The 16,197-nt window shown below is 50.2% G+C and overlaps 9 protein-coding genes across 9 annotated transcripts; 3 read left to right on the top strand and 6 right to left on the bottom strand.

Moving 5' to 3' along the window:
* The first annotated feature begins 231 nt into the window (after positions 1-231).
* EDD37DRAFT_615525 (NADH dehydrogenase 1 beta subcomplex 8) lies at positions 232-1,133 on the top strand. The gene is made up of 3 exons (XM_062815606.1): positions 232-602; positions 655-966; positions 1,016-1,133. The coding sequence occupies exons 1-3, from the start codon at positions 420-422 to the stop codon at positions 1,046-1,048; spliced, it is 528 nt and encodes a 175-aa protein (XP_062674799.1). The 5' UTR covers positions 232-419; the 3' UTR covers positions 1,049-1,133.
* EDD37DRAFT_615523 (uncharacterized protein) lies at positions 1,134-2,686 on the bottom strand. The gene has a single exon (XM_062815605.1). The coding sequence runs from the start codon at positions 2,493-2,495 to the stop codon at positions 1,428-1,430; it is 1,068 nt and encodes a 355-aa protein (XP_062674798.1). The 5' UTR covers positions 2,496-2,686; the 3' UTR covers positions 1,134-1,427.
* A 325-nt stretch (positions 2,687-3,011) lies between these two features.
* EDD37DRAFT_644691 (uncharacterized protein) lies at positions 3,012-3,824 on the bottom strand (the record flags this gene model as incomplete). Its single annotated transcript, XM_062817538.1, has 1 exon — positions 3,012-3,824. The coding sequence occupies one exon, from the start codon at positions 3,822-3,824 to the stop codon at positions 3,012-3,014; it is 813 nt and encodes a 270-aa protein (XP_062674797.1).
* Positions 3,825-4,143: 319 nt separating this feature from the next.
* Positions 4,144-6,176, bottom strand: EDD37DRAFT_25499 (zinc-finger of mitochondrial splicing suppressor 51-domain-containing protein). The gene is made up of 2 exons (XM_062810730.1): positions 5,193-6,176; positions 4,144-5,143 (listed from the first exon to the last, which is right to left on the bottom strand). The coding sequence occupies exons 1-2, from the start codon at positions 6,064-6,066 to the stop codon at positions 4,464-4,466; spliced, it is 1,554 nt and encodes a 517-aa protein (XP_062674796.1). The 5' UTR covers positions 6,067-6,176; the 3' UTR covers positions 4,144-4,463.
* A 486-nt stretch (positions 6,177-6,662) lies between these two features.
* Positions 6,663-8,126, bottom strand: EDD37DRAFT_25763 (uncharacterized protein). Its single transcript, XM_062810767.1, has 2 exons — positions 7,982-8,126; positions 6,663-7,917 (listed from the first exon to the last, which is right to left on the bottom strand). The coding sequence occupies exons 1-2, from the start codon at positions 8,015-8,017 to the stop codon at positions 6,778-6,780; spliced, it is 1,176 nt and encodes a 391-aa protein (XP_062674795.1). The 5' UTR covers positions 8,018-8,126; the 3' UTR covers positions 6,663-6,777.
* Positions 8,127-8,432: 306 nt separating this feature from the next.
* On the top strand, positions 8,433-9,896 carry EDD37DRAFT_25452 (NADPH2:quinone reductase). Its single transcript, XM_062810723.1, has 2 exons — positions 8,433-9,340; positions 9,394-9,896. The coding sequence occupies exons 1-2, from the start codon at positions 8,611-8,613 to the stop codon at positions 9,756-9,758; spliced, it is 1,095 nt and encodes a 364-aa protein (XP_062674794.1). The 5' UTR covers positions 8,433-8,610; the 3' UTR covers positions 9,759-9,896.
* EDD37DRAFT_644687 (endoribonuclease L-PSP) lies at positions 9,876-10,384 on the bottom strand (the record flags this gene model as incomplete). Its single annotated transcript, XM_062817537.1, has 3 exons — positions 9,876-10,022; positions 10,086-10,273; positions 10,339-10,384. 3 exons carry the CDS (start codon positions 10,382-10,384, stop codon positions 9,876-9,878), a joined length of 381 nt encoding a protein of 126 aa, XP_062674793.1.
* Positions 10,385-10,549: 165 nt separating this feature from the next.
* On the bottom strand, positions 10,550-12,641 carry EDD37DRAFT_615509 (uncharacterized protein). The gene has a single exon (XM_062815604.1). It carries the CDS (start codon positions 12,373-12,375, stop codon positions 10,921-10,923), a length of 1,455 nt encoding a protein of 484 aa, XP_062674792.1. The 5' UTR covers positions 12,376-12,641; the 3' UTR covers positions 10,550-10,920.
* Positions 12,642-12,825: 184 nt separating this feature from the next.
* EDD37DRAFT_615508 (uncharacterized protein) lies at positions 12,826-15,418 on the top strand. Its single transcript, XM_062815603.1, has 2 exons — positions 12,826-13,369; positions 13,678-15,418. The coding sequence occupies exons 1-2, from the start codon at positions 13,221-13,223 to the stop codon at positions 15,125-15,127; spliced, it is 1,599 nt and encodes a 532-aa protein (XP_062674791.1). The 5' UTR covers positions 12,826-13,220; the 3' UTR covers positions 15,128-15,418.
* Positions 15,419-16,197: the final 779 nt, after the last annotated feature.

Genomic DNA, 16,197 nt, shown 5'->3' with positions numbered 1-16,197 from the left:
TTGATCCCTTAGAACAACAACAAACTGATCACGGGCATGTTCCACGGGCGGGGCGTAATAATGGTCGATTCGCTGGTCAGAGTGTTCAGCGCATCGAGTCGAGTCCGTTCACAAAGTTTGAGAGTGTCCAAGACTGATTTGAGTGCGTGGCGTATGGTTGAACTTCTGCAGTGATCAAAATGGTGGATGGTAAGAGAAGTGAAAGTTGCGCAGGCAGTGGGCTATTTTGGTGGATTCGCCCTTTGCCCTGAGCTCTTTCTACTAAGCCAATCATTACCCACCCACCGCTCACTTTCAATCATCAACGTCAAGGCTGTCCGTAACGCTTGATACGAATTAGACTGCATGATTTGAGATCGAATTGCTACACCACGCTATCTGGCTCTTTGGAGCCTCGTTCCTTCACCACTCCTTGCGAAATGTTCTCCCGACGAGCCTTGAGCCTGGCCGCGAGGTCAACTCGAACCTTTGCCCGACCCCAACCGCGCATTCCTAGAGCTCCATTCTCAGTCGCACAATGTCAGAGAGCAGAGGTACAGCCGGATGGTGGAAGAGTCCTCCCTACGGACAAGACTCTGGGAGAAATTGATGATGTGGAAATGGTACTTTGACTGGGTTCTGGAGTTGAGGTGAATAGGCTGACGAGACGTGCAGAACGGCGGATACATAAACCCTCCTCGGGTGAAGAGACAATTCCGCGACCCCTATGCCGAATGGGACGATCCTCAAGAACGACGCAACTTTGGCGAGCCAGTACATGAGGATAACGATGTACTGGGTGTTTTCGCATTAGAAGACTACAGGCACATGACAACATCTCGAGGTCTGCTGATGTGGGCGGGCTTCATCTCGGTGGTATTGAGTTTGAGCTATGCTGTGGCATCGACTTATCCTGGTAAACCGAGTGCTCCGAAGGAATATGAGGCTGGTTTGGACAGAGAACTGGGAGGCGCAGGTGCTGTTAGGGTGAGTAACGATGTGCAACATGTTTCGTTTGCTTTACTGACTGGAGCAGGCTTTCCAAACTGGTGATGAAACTGAGAATTGAGTACAATAGTAGCCGAATGTGTATATACTCAAGAGGCGCATTGTCGCTGCCAAAGTCGGTCTATGAATTAACCTGTACACGCGAGCGGTTCTCTATTTTGGCCTTCTCCATTGTTTGTTTCTCGAGCGTCTCCGTTTGCCGCGGCATTGCTACACCTGCCATGCAGCTGCTTTTGCAGTCTTCGAAATCCCATCTGTTCTCGAGCAGAAGCTATTATGGGAGGCTGCCTCATCTTAGCTGACCAAACCGCAGGATTCCGTGAAGCCCGAATACTAATACCAACCAGGCCTGCTGCTTTGTCAGTCGTCTCGATCCAGAACTTTTCAGACCACAGCGCATGCCGAGTCGGTACCCGAGGAAACGGTGCAGCAAGGCCATGTCAGTCGTCCGCGCCCTCACCTTTTGGCGGATAATATCCCGCGCCGAACTCCAATGCAGCACCATCGAAATGATCATCAAGTACCTTCTCCCACATACCACCAATCCAGCCCCGTGTATACACGCTTACATCGAGCTTGGCCTGCAAACTCTCTCCCAAAAAGTTCTTTCTATGTCCATCTGGGAAAGGCGCACTCAACCCGAAGAAAGTATCCCAATCATCCCGCTCGACATAAGCGTGGACATCAAGCTTCTGTCGTAAATCCTGGACACTCATTGTGAACGACCTCGACGCCCAGTCCGCTTTCACCGACAAAAAGGGCGACATCCCAAGGATCTTGACGGCAAACGGCGGCCGAAAATCAATTTCAATACCAGCCTTCTTATTACGGTATCCAAGAAGATACGCCTCCATCCCAAGGATCTGGCCGCCCGCACAATTGAACCCATGCCACGGCTCCTCATCCGAGTCCGGAGCAGGAGGATAAGCCTGGATCCAAATATGCGCCGAAGGAAAGCTACTCGCCCAATTCTTCTCCTGATGCACAGTCGCCACACCCTTCTCGTCCCTCTCATCCAAGTTGCTGTGGCTGTTCTGCGCAAGCTTCATCTCAAACTCACACTTCGACGCGAAAGAATGGACATGCCAGTGCAGCGGCAGCGGCAGATACACGAGCCATGACTCGGGCGTTTGTGTGCTAGACGACCAAGGCACACGACTGTTCGGGGTTGTTATGCCTTTGAACGTGAACTCCGGGCAGGAGAAGTCGTATGTCGTCGTTGAGTCCGGCGAGACTTTTACGCTGCCAATCCCCTTCACATCCAGGACGAAGCTTTGACGGTCTTTGCCGGCTTCGAATGTCAGGCTTCCCTTAGGTGGAAATAGTTCTCTCTGGTAGATTTTGTGGTCCTTGTTGACGGGCACATAGGTGAATGACACCATGTGCGGTCTAGACTCGGCGTTGTGGACGGAGCAGACGATTAGACATAGCGAACTGCCTGATGGGAGAATGAATTTCGAGTAGTAGCCTTCGAATGTCACATTTGGATGGGGTGCAAAGTGTTCCATTGTAGTCGTTCAGGAAACCCACTGCCCTTTACTGGTACAGGGTTTCGGGTTATCAAACGCACGCGCCGTCGTTCAGCCTAGAAGTACCCAGAACAACTCTATATCATGATTTCTCACCTCGCTCGGAGCACAACTCTATGTGGTATTTTGGGAGGTCAATCAAAAGACTCCAAAGGAGATACTAGTAGGACATGAAGTTGTGCAAAACACTCTACGTCATCATATTTCCATTGCCATCGCGGCGCATGCAAAACGAATATGTCATCTTCAGACTTATGATGGGTTCATGGCTTTTCACAGGCTATACATCCTTCTTCAGCACCACAGCTCATTGTGTTGTGGGTACTTGAAGGCCAAATGATCTCGCTAAGAAAACACTCAGGAGTGATAGTACACGCAGAATGAAACAGCCATCCCAATCATGATCATAACCAGGCCATCCAGACTGTCATCAGCCCACGGCTTGCTTCCCAATGCTGCCCCTGATCACGGGTTCAAACAACAAAACCCGACTCCTCACGCCGCCATCCACATACCCGTCGCGACCGTAGCAATCATGATCCAGTATCCTCCATAATTCATCGCCAGCCTCATACCAGCACTAGGAATCTCACTAGTATTCGATGGATCCGTGCCACCATTCGCAGTAGTCCCGTTCGCCAACGACCCATTGATATACGTATCGACACTTCCGTTGCCATAGTCCACAGTCCGCACCAGACTCGAATTCACAGGCGCGGCACCCGTCCCATTCGCCACGACATCGTTCAAGAACGTGCTATTATCCGTCGGATCGCACCCACATACTTGATACTGCTGGCACACACAAGTGACGTTGCTCGTGCGGTTTCGCCCATGGTCGTTCCAAGAGTATCCCAAGCCGTAAGGGTACGCATAGACGCTACCGTAAAGCCACAGACCAGGGAAGAATGCGAGTGCCGTGATGGGCAGGGCGTACGGCGCAATTGATCTGCTCGGAGATCTCGCGCCAGCAGTATATGGCACGACCGCGCCGCCGGTGTACTGATTGCCATAGGACTTGGGTGTGCCTGAGCCGTCCTTCGTGCGGCCGCCAGCATTGGAGGTGGAAGAGAAGGAGTATGATGATGGTGATCGTGAACCACTGCCACTGGATCCGCCTTTGCCACCGCTGCTACTGCCACCGCCTCCTCCTTTACCACCACCACCACCCTTGCGCTTCTCGAGGGCGTGGTATGAGTCCAAGGGCGAAGCATCGCGGACGGCTACATCGCTGATAGGCTGGGAGGGTGGTGCTGATAGGGCAAGAGTGACAAAGTAGAAGAGTGCGCCTAATTGGAAGAGCTTCATGACTGCGCTGTTCTCGCGTGAGCTGGATCTCTCTGAGAATGTTATGTTACAGTATGAAGACAGGGCTACTCTGCAACCTGTCTGCTGATACGATTGTCAAGCATGTAGAATAACAAACCATGATGGAGTCTGCCGAACAGACATGATGCGGAAGTGAATGACACTGCCATTGATTTAGGCTGATCCTGAAACGATCGTTGTGCAGAGTCGACACTGCCTTGCCATTTGTGCCAATGCGCTAAACAGGTGCAGGAGGAGTTGTTGCTGTAAACGAAGGCACAGCCTAGCGATCTCATAGGGCGTCATTGGATGCACCACTTGGCTGACATCAACGACTGCTATCAAGTGGCTTGGATGACCTATCAGCCTCCACGCCCGTACAGCCAGCCGCCCATCGATCTACAGCATCACTAAACACGGGAAACACGGCCAGCATCTCAGGCATTCAGTTTGTATCAGTGCTTATGGAAGCTTATCCGCACATAAGCTCCAAGCTGCGAGCAGCATAGCCACAGTCACTGTGACGGTTGCTTCAATATTATACAATCACAAATAATCTATTCCGCCTTGTCCCGGCGTGTCGCTTCGTATCTGTAATATCGGTCAGCAATCATGTTCGAGCAAACAGTCAAGACACAGTCAAGCAAAGGTCAGGACATACCTCTTTCCTCGGAACGCCCAAACACCCCAATTACCGCAACTGATATCTTGAGGATCAAGATCATTCAAGTCCCATCTTAATGACCGGAAACGGTTCTCTCCAGGTTCCATGAGAAGATCAACCTCGCCGGCGCATTTTTCCATGACCCACTGCCAGTCCCGCTTCATGTCCCATTCGGTATAGCCAGTGCAAATGATGGGAACCTTCGTTTCTAACAACTGAGGTAGAGTCTTCTCCCATTCGTGAGCGGATGCTGGGTGACCCAGTCCAGGGTGGTATAGCATAAAACAGTCGAAATACGGATCGTAAGGATAGAAAAGGTTCGCCTCATGCAGCGTGTGGAAATACTCCACATATGTCGTGATTTTCATCTTGGGTGACACACGGTCTTCGACAATGGCGCCGAACGGGTTCGTGGCAGTCCTCTCCGGAAGAGGAAATTCCGCGTCTCTGTTCGCCATTGACTCCGGTCCAATGAAAACGAGATGGATGAGTGCCAAAGGAAACAGGTGGGAAAGCTGCGTCCAGACTTCACGTGGCAGTGATGACTCGGCACGAGCACCTAAAATAAACACTCGGACGGGTGGACTCGACAATCGCAGACCTTTGATGCCTGGGCCTTGACCAGTCTTGGGTGGATGAAGTGTGTATCGTAGTGCTATGAAAGTGAGCAAGAACAAGTGCTGCAATGACAAGGGCACACTTACCAGTCAAACTCTTCAAGCCCTCGGTTGTCAGTCTTCCCCCCGTGCGAATGTTATAAGGGCTTAATTCGTGGAGCACGCTTCCCAACGACAATGGATATGTCAATAATCGGGTGACCTGTCGCATACTTCTCTCGTCGTTGATCGCCTCATATTGTCTTGTGTAGAGTAAGGTATCCCAGTTGGTCATGTTGACCAGGATCTCATCTGTCTGTTGAGGTCCAGGATATTCAAACTCAGGAAACCATCTTCCGGAGCGAAGATCATGGTCATCTTCATTGATCTGCCGCAATGTGTCGCATATCTCCAAATGTGCCTCGAAGTCATCTGCCCAATGCTCTTCGCAGCAGTATGTCGCAATACCGCAATCGGGACACTCGAATTCGACATGAGCTGGCGGTTGAGAACTCACACCCTCCACTTTTCTTGCTTCGGGATCATGAGGAGATATGGGGACTCTGGTTTGTTGATGTGCAGGATGTGGACACAGGGCATGTTGCTTCATATAACGAGCTCTTTGCCGGATTTCAGGTATAGGCGATCTGGAGAATGGATGAAATAAATTGTTTGGTCCGAGTACAGCTCTTCCATGAGCCCGCCACTCGCCATAGTCGGTCGGTGGGATGTTATGTCGCTCAAAGTTGTCTTCCTCTGCGGGTGCTGCGGCCGTCGATGCGACTCGCGTCACTTGTTTAGGAGTTCGTGTCTGAATTGCTCTTGATCCATTTCCGGCATTGAGGGGACGATTATTGAAGACAGAACTCGAAGCGAAGCTGCGGTTCCCGGATAGTTGTTGTGGTAGTTTAGTGCTTGGACGACTTTTGCCAGCAGCTGAAAGTGCTCTCGCACATTTCAGACAGGTAAAGAGTCCTTCCATGAGCTGTGTTGGATCTGTTCTACCGAAACTGCGCGCTCATGGAAATGTTGCGGGAAATCGTAGTATCATCAGACCATGTCCGCGCGCCAAGCTGCGGCATAAGTCTACCACTCGCCAGTAGTTTCTATACGGCAGATCATATAGAGACTCCATTTTCCACTTGGCTATCAACTTCAAATCTCAACTTCAAATTTCATCTTCCTCGAAACAAAATGTGATGCATTCACAAAGTACCGCAAAACAACCTTATGACTCAAATGTCGTCTCCCCTCGGAGGCGTCGAACTTGATGATACGGTATGTCCATACATCGGACGTCCGTCATGTCGCAACATCCAACACTTTCCAGCTGCTTGACTCTTCCCACAAGCTCTTCGATACTCTCGAAGTCACGGCTTGCAAGACTCGCGTCATGCGAGCTTGCCTGCCAGAGCTGGTGGATATTTCACACCCGTTGCAAGAACGATTATGGACCTTCATAGTTCAATCTTGATCCTGGTCTCATGGCCACTGTGGACAGGTTGACTCCTTGCGTGCCTACAAATACATGTCTTTGTAAAAAGTTCTTCATGAAAATTGGTAATAGTACAAAAAATGCCCTTGAGTCTGCTCATACTCTCGTTCTTCAATCATTATATCATGGGTATCATCATCAGGTCGCTCAGAACGCTATAGACAAAAACAAAATCCTGTACAAGAAAAACGTCTTGTGTCAACCTGTATTCGCTCCGGTCATCATGGCGCTTCCCAGGTTGGTCTTCTGAAACAGGTTAATCACTTCATCAGCCGAGTAGCCAAAGAAGACTGGTCCATTGAATATGATCTGTGTTGGACGGTCTTTGGTGGCCGTGGAAGCAGACTCAACTGGTGGTGATGGTTTCTTCTGATCTGTCGTATGATCCACGGCTGGCTGGGGTGCCGGCTTCGTGTCAGCTTCCGCACTTGAGCTTTCTGGTTGGATCTTCAGATGCTCGACATCGTCTTCCGATTGTAGAGCACTAGGCGCGGGCTCTTTGTCTGCAGGCACAGATATACCCCACGGCCGACTTGGAGACTCTCCCACTCGCACTTCTCGTAACGTCCTCTCAAAATGTGGCACTCTCGGTGCCTCTTCTGAGGCCACAACCTCGTCCACAGCAGGCGGAGGAGGAGTTTCACTGAGATTTTCCGCCCATTTTTCAACGGCGTGGCTCGAGCTCCTTCTATCACGGTCCTCAATACGATCTCTCTCCGGAAGGTATGCCTTGTGCTTGACACCCAGGCCCTGGATCATATTCGCCAGGCTTCCATATTTCGCATCAAGTTGGCGGGCGCTGCTCTCATTCTGCTGGTATCTTCTGACGCATATCTCGTGGCTGCGCGGAATTTCGTGCTTGTGATTCTCGAAATACTTTGCTACCTCATCGGGAGAATGTTGATCAAGAAAGCGTATCGGACATTTTCCAGAAGGCTTTTGCTCGCTAGGGGGTGATCTAGTCGAGATCTTATCCTGGTGGAATTCAGCAGCGATGGGATCTGCCTGGCCGTCTAGTCCATTTGGAACAACATTCGCCATCCTAGCGAAAGGACAGCCAAGGCCGCCTTGGACACCCGGCGTGGTAAAATCATGTTCAAAGTCCTCTGCGTCCACAGCCCCATGTGCGACCGGGCATTTCCCACCATTGACTTGAGGCTTGTCCATCTTCGATCTCCTGTATACCTCTATGATTTGCTTGGCCCTGCGAACAGCAGGAAGGCCTTCGCTCTGGTGTTCTATATCGAGAGGTTCGCGCAATTGTTTCAAAACTTGGCTCGGAGGGGCAGCATGTGAGGATATTGAGCGACTGCTGTCGACAGCTAAGAGGTTTTGATACTACAGTGAGATCGTCAGTGCCAAAGTCTTCCTCGAGCGTTGTCTTCAAAGGCAATGTTCAAACAAGAGTGTTCAGGTAATACATGCAAATGTCGCTCATCGCTGCATAAAGCAGCTCTTGATCTAGAGCTAATCAAGGTTTCTCATCATGACAGAAAGGAATAAGCAAACGCGGACTGTTGTACGTACCTCATTTGCAGCCAACTCGATTTTCGCCTTCAAAGTCTTTTCGTTCTCCGCCTGAAGGTTGACTACCGATACGAGCTCCTCGAATCCTGCAATCAGAGAGTCCACGAGGTCAAATAGACGGGTGTCAGGATGAGAAGACGCGTTCATTGGAACTATCAGGTCGATGGTGTGACTTTGGTTCCGCAAGAACTCAGGGCAGACAAAGCAGAGAGCGCAGACACTAACAGGAATCCGCGCAACCAGCCAAGACTGAAAAGCGCAAATCTTCAGGCGCGATCGGAGAGGGTTCTGCGGTTTGGTCCGGGCGTGCCCCTCGATATTGGGACTTAACTTCGTGGAGGGCAGGTTTAGCGGGAACCGAGGCTTATGCCCCAGATCCGGCGGCTGCAGTCCAGGATGCGTCCGCAGTTTTACTTGTCGCCGACACAGACAACTTGCTCAATGTGCTCCTGTATCTCGATGACCGCCGATTTTTAGTTGTCTCACGATAGTCCTCTACCCATCATGAAAGCGGTACAGGTCAGCAAGTATGTCTCCGGACCTCAAGATCTCACTGTAACCACCTTGCCGACCCCCACCCCCGATGCTACAAAGTACCTGATCAAGATCCATGCCGCTGGAACGAACTTCTTCGACCTGCTCCAAATCCAGGGAAAATACCAGCACCAGCCACCTCTACCATGGATCTCCGGCATGGAGTTCGCTGGCGTCGTGATGGCCACTCCTACCACGAAGAAGGGCTCATCGGGCGTAATTGCGAGTAGTCTTGATGGAACCATCAGCACGACAAGAGATCATCAATTCAAAGTCGGTGACAGAGTATTTGGCGCAAGCCAAGGCGCATACGCTTCTCACATTCTCGCCCCCGAATCGAACCTGTTTCCTATTCCCGAGGGCTGGAGTTTTAAAGATGCTTGTGGTCTTTACGTGACCGCTCCAACAGCGTATGGTGCGTTGATAACACGAGCAAACACACAACCAGGCGAGTGGGTCTTGGTTCACGCTGGTGCTGGTGGCGTTGGGTTGTCGGCCGTTCAGATTGCCAAAGCTTTGGGTGCAACGGTCATTGCAACGGCCGGTTCGGAAAGAAAGAGACAGGTATGTCTGGACTATGGGGCAGACTATGTGGTGGACTATCGCGACAAGGCCTGGCCGCAAAAGATTATTGAGCTCTGCAAGAAACACCGGACAGGTAATGGCCAGCAAGGTGTGGATGTCGTATATGACCCAGTTGGTGAGTCTACCCCTTATTCGAAGAGACTGCGCAGGAGCTGACCTTGGCACAAGGCATGATTGATCCCTCCATGAAGTGTATAGCGTGGAACGGACGTCTGCTCGTAATTGGCTTCGCAGGCGGCAACATCGAAAAGGTCGCACTGAACCGAGTTCTCTTGAAGAATATTAGCATAGTGGGAATACACTGGGGCCAGTATGCCAACAGGGAGAAGGAAACCATCCCCGTAGTATGGAAGGGGATTTTCGACTTGATCAAGAGCGGGAAAATGAAAGGCATCACGTATAGCGACAAGCAGTACAAAGGTCTGGAGAGCCTTCCACAGGCCCTGATTGCGCTTGGTGCACGCGACACCTGGGGCAAAGTAGTGGTTGAACTCGGCGAGCATGAAGGTGAGGATGGGAGGAGTAAGTTGTGACTTTTGGACTGCTATATAGAGATGTACAATTCTAGAGGCGCGCCGGTGGTCGCTGGTTGTGTTGGACTCCTCTGAACAATCAGATCGTTGTGAAGGATAGGCTGAGCTCGGACGAGCTTACTGGATGGCGATGGCCTCGATCTCGACGTCGACGCCCTTGGGCAACTCTCGCACGGCGACACAAGTTCTCGCTGGCTTGTGAGTGAACCACTTCTCGTACTCGCCGTTCATCTCTGCAAAGTGCTTCATGTCGGAGAGGAAGACCTTCGAAGATACTCAGTTAGTATGATAGACTCGTGCTACGATGCAATGACACTGTGTACTCACACCACATCTGACCACCTTGGAGATGTCACTTCCAGCTGCCTTCAGGATTGCCTCAAGATTCTTGCAGCATTGCTCGGTCTTCTCGGCGATGGAGCCCGTCACAAGCTGGCCGTTGCTGTCGGCAGGGATTTGACCAGCGACAAAGACCTGTCCTGCAGCTTTAATGGCTTGGCTGTAAGGCCCGGCAGCTGTTTTCAGACATTATAGTCAACGTCTGCTTCGTTTGCTGGAAGACTTCTGGGCTCAGACTTACGAGGACATGCGTCTTTGGAGAAGACTGGAGTCAGACCGGATGACATTTTGGCGGGGTACGAGTGAAATAGGTGAGTTGTTTGTTGATAGAGTGCGCACACGGTTTTAGTGTGTCGTGGTAGAAGTCTTTGTACGAGTGAAGTGCTTCGTAGTGATATGGACATTAAGAGAGGTGGCTTTTGCTTGTTGACTGTCGGATAATAAAACTGTAATAGGGCGTAGATCGCGCTGATGGGTACTACAGCTTTTTTATGGAGGCATTGCAACTTGCCCGCCGCGCCAAGATGGCGAGATGCGCGCATATCAACGGAAATAGATCTACCTACAACTGCGATGCTTCTGCCCACCATGTCGTCCAGACGGGACAGGCTGCCACCACAGAGGTTCTTGTGAGTATCCTTTGCCTGGCGCCGGTCCCGGAACCTGCGATGGGTGCAAACCAAGTCCGGTCATACAGGCGGACATGTGACAGGTCGGCCATGGCTTCGTCTCAGTAGGTCGCCCTTGGTCCTACCAAGCACAGAGCTCTTGTAGATGCAATAGGAGCGTAGCTTCCACAGTCGACGGCTTATTTCCGCCGTTCTCATATGTTCGCTTGCTCTTCTGTGACCATATCAATGAGAGGCAGCAAACCTGTTGTTGGCATGAAAATGATATCACTCATGCACTCTCGGATGTACACAAAGCAATTCCAAGGGTTGTCCCACGTATCGACAACGTAGGTTGGCAGGTCCAGTGAAGTCCAACCCACCACTCCGCGTAAACGTGCTTGCAGTGCCAGAATCGTCTTCCCAAATCTGCTCGGATCGGAACCATCCATCTTGTACTCTTTGACCAAGATGTCCAGCAGTCGTTCTTTTTCATCATCGGATAGCTTGTAGACCATACCGCCAGCTTCCAAGGCTTTGAGGGGCGCATCCTCCGGAGCATCAACTCCTGGTGATACCACAGCGGTGACCAAATTGTAAGCCGGCGATAGTTTGCTGATCGCTTTCTGTACGCGAAGATCTTGGTCTGGAGTAGTTCCACCACTGCTGTCAGCACCAAATACATCACCACCGGTATCAACAATAAGGATCGTATCAATGGGAGCCTTCCTCTGCGCCAGCACAGCATCAAACTGGTCTTTCAGATCGGCTCTTTCGTCTTTGGGAATCGTCTTTGTCGACTCGCCTTGGTCCAGCACCAAGAAGATTTGTGAATGGTGGCTAAGCGGGATTGTTTCAAGGTCACGACCCTCAGCGTGTGTGTCGCTGTTGACGCGGAAGGTGCCTGCTATAGGTCGTCCATTCGCCTCGATGGGAGGCCGACCAGGATTGTAGACTTCCCTCTTAACACCAAGTTTGGAACCTTGCTTCCCTTGAGATCCCGTTGCCCAGGTACGAGTGGATATCAGCAGGTCCATTCGCTTGCTGCCGGTTCTCTGCAACAAGAGACCCATCAGGCTTGCACTGATGATATCTGATCCTCCACCGCCGCCAATACCAGCATACCCATGGCTGGCAGAGTGCTCTCCCGGCAACAACTCAGCGAGGGATCCCAACCTTGGGAGTTTGTCGAAAGACATACGCACCACAGGCTTCCAGACGGCGTTGCGTGTGCCATCGACTTTTGTTTCGAGTAAAATCTGGTGTTCCACATATTCCACAGTGGCTTCGTAGTGTGTTAGTTTGTCTGTAAGAAGCCGCAGGTCTACACAGGGATTTTGACCGAAGCTGTGTTGATGGTCTTCTGTCCCTTTGTGCGTCGCTGCGAGACTTCTGCATAGAGCGACATGGCATTCGTCGTATACCCGGGCCAACGTCAGAAGAGCCACGCCTAACTGCACCAAACCCAAAGCTCGTATCAAGCCTTCTTCGCCAACAAACCTGCATAGTGGGCGGTCTGAGCGGGGCTGGACGGTGTTGACATGTTGGCGTCGTAGCACTGTTCGGACATTTCGAGGTGCTGTGCTGTAGGCGCGCTCTACATCTCCCCGACTGTGATGGAAATGAGTCGCAAGCTGTTGGACAAGGGCATCTTCAGCGTCCTCGAGCATGACCACGCGCCGAGTGTATCAGTCTGCTGGCCTGACGACAGTGGCTGATGCGGGCTTCTTCCTCCGATGTCCCAGAGTCCTTGTTGCGTGATGTGGAATTGGGACTTTTAGTACACTGTGAAGGGAGAGGGGATGAAATGAGCAGACCGGTATGATCTGCAAGACCCAGTACGATGCATGATGGCTCGAGTCAGAATGAGGTCCACGTGAAGCTACCACGAGCTACTTGTGACTGGGCCTCCGCCACTTCTTTCATATTGAGTGATACAGGAGGTAACTTAATAAGAGAGTGACAGGACTTTTGGTCACCTCTGCAGGGGGCAGTGCGAAAAGGAACACAGCCACTACAGGCTAGCCATAAGGAGTCAAGCCCATTGTTTGGGGCATTCCCGCCCTCCCGTTAACGCCCATTCTTTAACAATCATTCGCCGAGTCTTCTTGCCCTCCACCAACGCATCTCTCTTCCTTCATGCGAGGATCTTTGGTCTTTCTTTTTGACCACCGACCCGTGAGAGTCCTTTGCGGGATCTTTAGTAATAAGACATTCCTCGCTCAACAGCCAGATATTCCTTGAATATAATGGCCAATCTCGAGCATTTCCGGTCTGGGCAGTTACGCAGGTCATAACCGGTCTTCCCTCCTTGAGGACTTTTGGCTCTCTGCTGTCCTCGACCTTTCTCCAGGAATTGGTAATACGCCTATGCACGTCGTTTCGTAGCGCTTCAAGGAGAGGGACAGGCCTTTTCAGCCTCAACCCGCGCTATATTATCGCTTCAAATCCCACATCTGCTTCCTTCTTTACCAGGCTCACTCCTACTTTACCAAAATCTCACAAAACCATACTCATGGCTCAAAAGACCACAAAGTATCGGCCCCAGTCTCCAAAAGACTGGGAAGAATTGCGTCCAGTATTTGTTCGACTATACATCTATGAGAAACGACCTTTGGCCGAGGTGATGGACATCATGAGGGACGAGCATAAAGTTTCCGCAAGGTAAGACTATACACTTGAGAGCCTGTCGCGGGAAGTAATGGCACTGTCTGAGTGGCGCGTCCACCGGCTGAGAGGCCACAAAATGAGCCGTAGAGCAGAAGGCGAAACAAGCATAGAGTCCTACTGCACCTCAAACCCTACGGCAGGCATCGCTGCTATCAGTATTGAGTTTACCTGCCTGGAGAGTGTGCTCAGACAATAAGTTGGGAGTGGACTTTTGGGGCAGGAGTGCTTCTTCTCAGACAGTGCCACTTTTTCCCAGACATGCTGGCCCGTTGCATTCAAATGTCCGAGCTAACCTTCTTCAGTGTCAAGATGTACAAGAACAAAATCAAGGAATGGAAGCTAGGGAAATACATGAAGGGAGACCTAGCTCAACAAATACTGGAGGGCGATGTTGCGTCTTACAGGGTTATACCCGCCGCCGGCAGTCTTGAGGAAGCTCGAAAAAAAGCCGAACGGTCATTGAAACGCAAAAACGCTCGCCAGCGAGCACGAACACTGAATCAGCCTTCACCGATGATCACAGAGTCAATCTCTACACCGACGTCGCCTGGGTCACCAGAGGAAACCTCTGCCGCTTTAGTCCCTTGGAGTTCTTCACCAGAAAGCATCGTTTCGCCTTCGATCGGCACAATCCATTTTACGACAGGGGTTACTGAACGGTTCCTGAAGAATCTTCGAGCATGGACTCATGAGGCTTATTCCCAAGGCCACTGGGACACTAGTATACAACTACCTGGTCAACACAACGGTGGACGTGGAGCTGCCCGCTTACTCTCCTCATACCTCACTTCAGGTATCAACCTGTATGAGAGTGGCAAGCACAAGCTTGCCTGGGGGCATTGGCATCAAGCCTTCGAAGGTTTCCAGAGCCCTGATCTTTTCAAATCGTGGTATCACGACATTCCCATGCGTCTGCTCTTCGAAGTGGGTCGAGTCGCCCATATGGGAACGATACATCAACCTTTAGCAGCATCCTTGCTCAAGAATATAAAGAGATGGGCGCATAAATTTCTGGAGCCGGAAGATTGTCGACACGCCCTTTTCAGTGCCTTTGGCGAACTGGAAGTATCTCAGCTCAAAGACCTATATGAGCGCGCCGCTCGCTGTATGTTCAATGGTCTTGAGGCTCGAGTTGAAAAGCACAACCCATTGCTCTATGAAGTACGACTCAACAGGGCTCTAGATATGCTATGGTACGACCCGGAAGCCGACATGGCCGAATGGCTCCCACATGTGGAAGAGGTTGACGAGATTTGCGGCTCCAACAACTATTACTCAGTCTACTTCCTTCTGCTGGAGGCTTATAGGCTGGTTGCCCGGGATTCGCACGATGAGGTGGATCATGTCTGCTCACAAGTTAAGAGGAGACTTACAGACTTAGAGCAGACCCACGGCAGCATTGACCCTTGGCGTGTTGGGTTGGGATATCGACGACTCGGACGGTTGCAACACGAAAAAGGACAGTTTGCAGACGCACGTCGAAGCTTCAACACTGCATACAGATATGTCAGTAGTGATCCCAAGCTGTCAAGATCCGTCTTGATAGAGATTTGCCAACGTCAAATGAGTATGGCTACTGACCAAGAAGACGAATGCTTGTGGCAGGGCATACTTTCAGAAATGGAGCAGGAGACCAAGCCACATGTCGAGGATAACGACCGCTTACGACAACCTTCAGGACCTTCTGCCCATGCGAAACCACAAGTCAACAGACAGCGGGGGCTTTCGCCAGCACGATCCAATACTTGGTAACGCAATCATGAAAACCCAACCACGAAACGGTTGCAACAACTATGATTCAGGATGAGATGAATGATGAGATGATAAGATGATGACCTGCGACATTCTATGATACCATTTATGGGGTCTTTGGACTGTACAATACGATTGAGCATTGTTGTTATATATATTTATATCCTCCCTTTCATTAGGCCAAGTCTTAGGATTTCGGGATTATTATCTGAGCCTAGATAACAACCCAGGCTCGCCAAATAATCGAACCATCTATTCCTTGAGTAGGTCCGCATGGTCAACGACACAGACAACCAGGATACCCACCTGGCATGCCTTCGTCTTTCCTTTGCATTTCCTTTGCATTTCCTTTGCATTGCCGGTTCACGGCTATGAGCATCATCAGCATGGAGCATGACTCCCTATTGTCATTCGAGGCAGTTAATTGGTCAGCACTCAAGCACAGATTTGCCGATAGGGACAGGGACGCGCGTGTGCATGAAAGTTTGTCTCAGTTCTCAGACCCATGAGGCTCACGTGACAGTGCATACGCACTAGTCCTTTTCGGAGAAAAGTCCTTCGCCAGAAGGGTCTGAGCTCCAAAACAGGTAAAGTAGGCTTCTTTTCGTTACTCGACTACGTATTTTTCGATCTCCCTTAATAGTTAATCTTTTCCTCTCGTTTAAGCGTATTTATATATATAAACCTAATAAAGACCTAAATAAAGAAGAAAAAAGTAAATAAATCGAGTTACTATTCGTTAAGATAAATAATACCTAAGTATTAAGTATTACGATATTCTTCGCACTTTAGCTTCTTAATTTAATAACTTTTTAGTTTTAGGGTCGATTTAGCTCGAATTTTAAATATTATATATATTATATCTATATCTATATTATATTAAAAGCGTTAATAAAAATACTTAAAGAGTAGCTATATATCTCTAAAAAACTAAGATTTTTTTAAAAATTACGATTTTCTAAAGGTCGTAGTATATAAGAAAAAATTCTCGTACTATAGTTTTAAATCGAGGTATAAAGTATTTAAGAAGAGCTCGGCACTCTCGAAATTACTAATAAAATCGAGTACGT

This window comes from Exophiala viscosa (assembly GCF_022695815.1).
Source record: "Exophiala viscosa unplaced genomic scaffold EDD37scaffold_1, whole genome shotgun sequence".
In the NCBI taxonomy this organism is placed as follows: domain Eukaryota; kingdom Fungi; phylum Ascomycota; class Eurotiomycetes; order Chaetothyriales; family Herpotrichiellaceae; genus Exophiala; species Exophiala viscosa.
This window is presented reverse-complemented; position numbering and strand designations above follow the sequence as displayed.

Bases quoted from the DNA above. Each gene is read 5' to 3' on its own strand.
- EDD37DRAFT_615525 (XM_062815606.1), top strand. From the start codon at position 420: ATGTTCTCCCGACGAGCCTTGAGCCTGGCCGCGAGGTCAACTCGAACC. The intron at 603-654 runs GTACTTTGACTG...CGAGACGTGCAG, and splicing joins AAATTGATGATGTGGAAATG to AACGGCGGATACATAAACCC. The intron at 967-1,015 runs GTGAGTAACGAT...TGACTGGAGCAG, and splicing joins GAGGCGCAGGTGCTGTTAGG to GCTTTCCAAACTGGTGATGA.
- EDD37DRAFT_615523 (XM_062815605.1), bottom strand. From the start codon at position 2,495: ATGGAACACTTTGCACCCCATCCAAATGTGACATTCGAAGGCTACTAC.
- EDD37DRAFT_25499 (XM_062810730.1), bottom strand. From the start codon at position 6,066: ATGGAAGGACTCTTTACCTGTCTGAAATGTGCGAGAGCACTTTCAGCT. The intron at 5,144-5,192 runs GTAAGTGTGCCC...TCACTTTCATAG, and splicing joins GGGCTTGAAGAGTTTGACTG to CACTACGATACACACTTCAT.
- EDD37DRAFT_25763 (XM_062810767.1), bottom strand. From the start codon at position 8,017: ATGAGCGACATTTGCATGTATTACCTGAACACTCTT. The intron at 7,918-7,981 runs GTTTGAACATTG...ATCTCACTGTAG, and splicing joins TGTATTACCTGAACACTCTT to TATCAAAACCTCTTAGCTGT.
- EDD37DRAFT_25452 (XM_062810723.1), top strand. From the start codon at position 8,611: ATGAAAGCGGTACAGGTCAGCAAGTATGTCTCCGGACCTCAAGATCTC. The intron at 9,341-9,393 runs GTGAGTCTACCC...CCTTGGCACAAG, and splicing joins TGTCGTATATGACCCAGTTG to GCATGATTGATCCCTCCATG.
- EDD37DRAFT_615509 (XM_062815604.1), bottom strand. From the start codon at position 12,375: ATGCTCGAGGACGCTGAAGATGCCCTTGTCCAACAGCTTGCGACTCAT.
- EDD37DRAFT_615508 (XM_062815603.1), top strand. From the start codon at position 13,221: ATGGCTCAAAAGACCACAAAGTATCGGCCCCAGTCTCCAAAAGACTGG. The intron at 13,370-13,677 runs GTAAGACTATAC...AACCTTCTTCAG, and splicing joins GAGCATAAAGTTTCCGCAAG to TGTCAAGATGTACAAGAACA.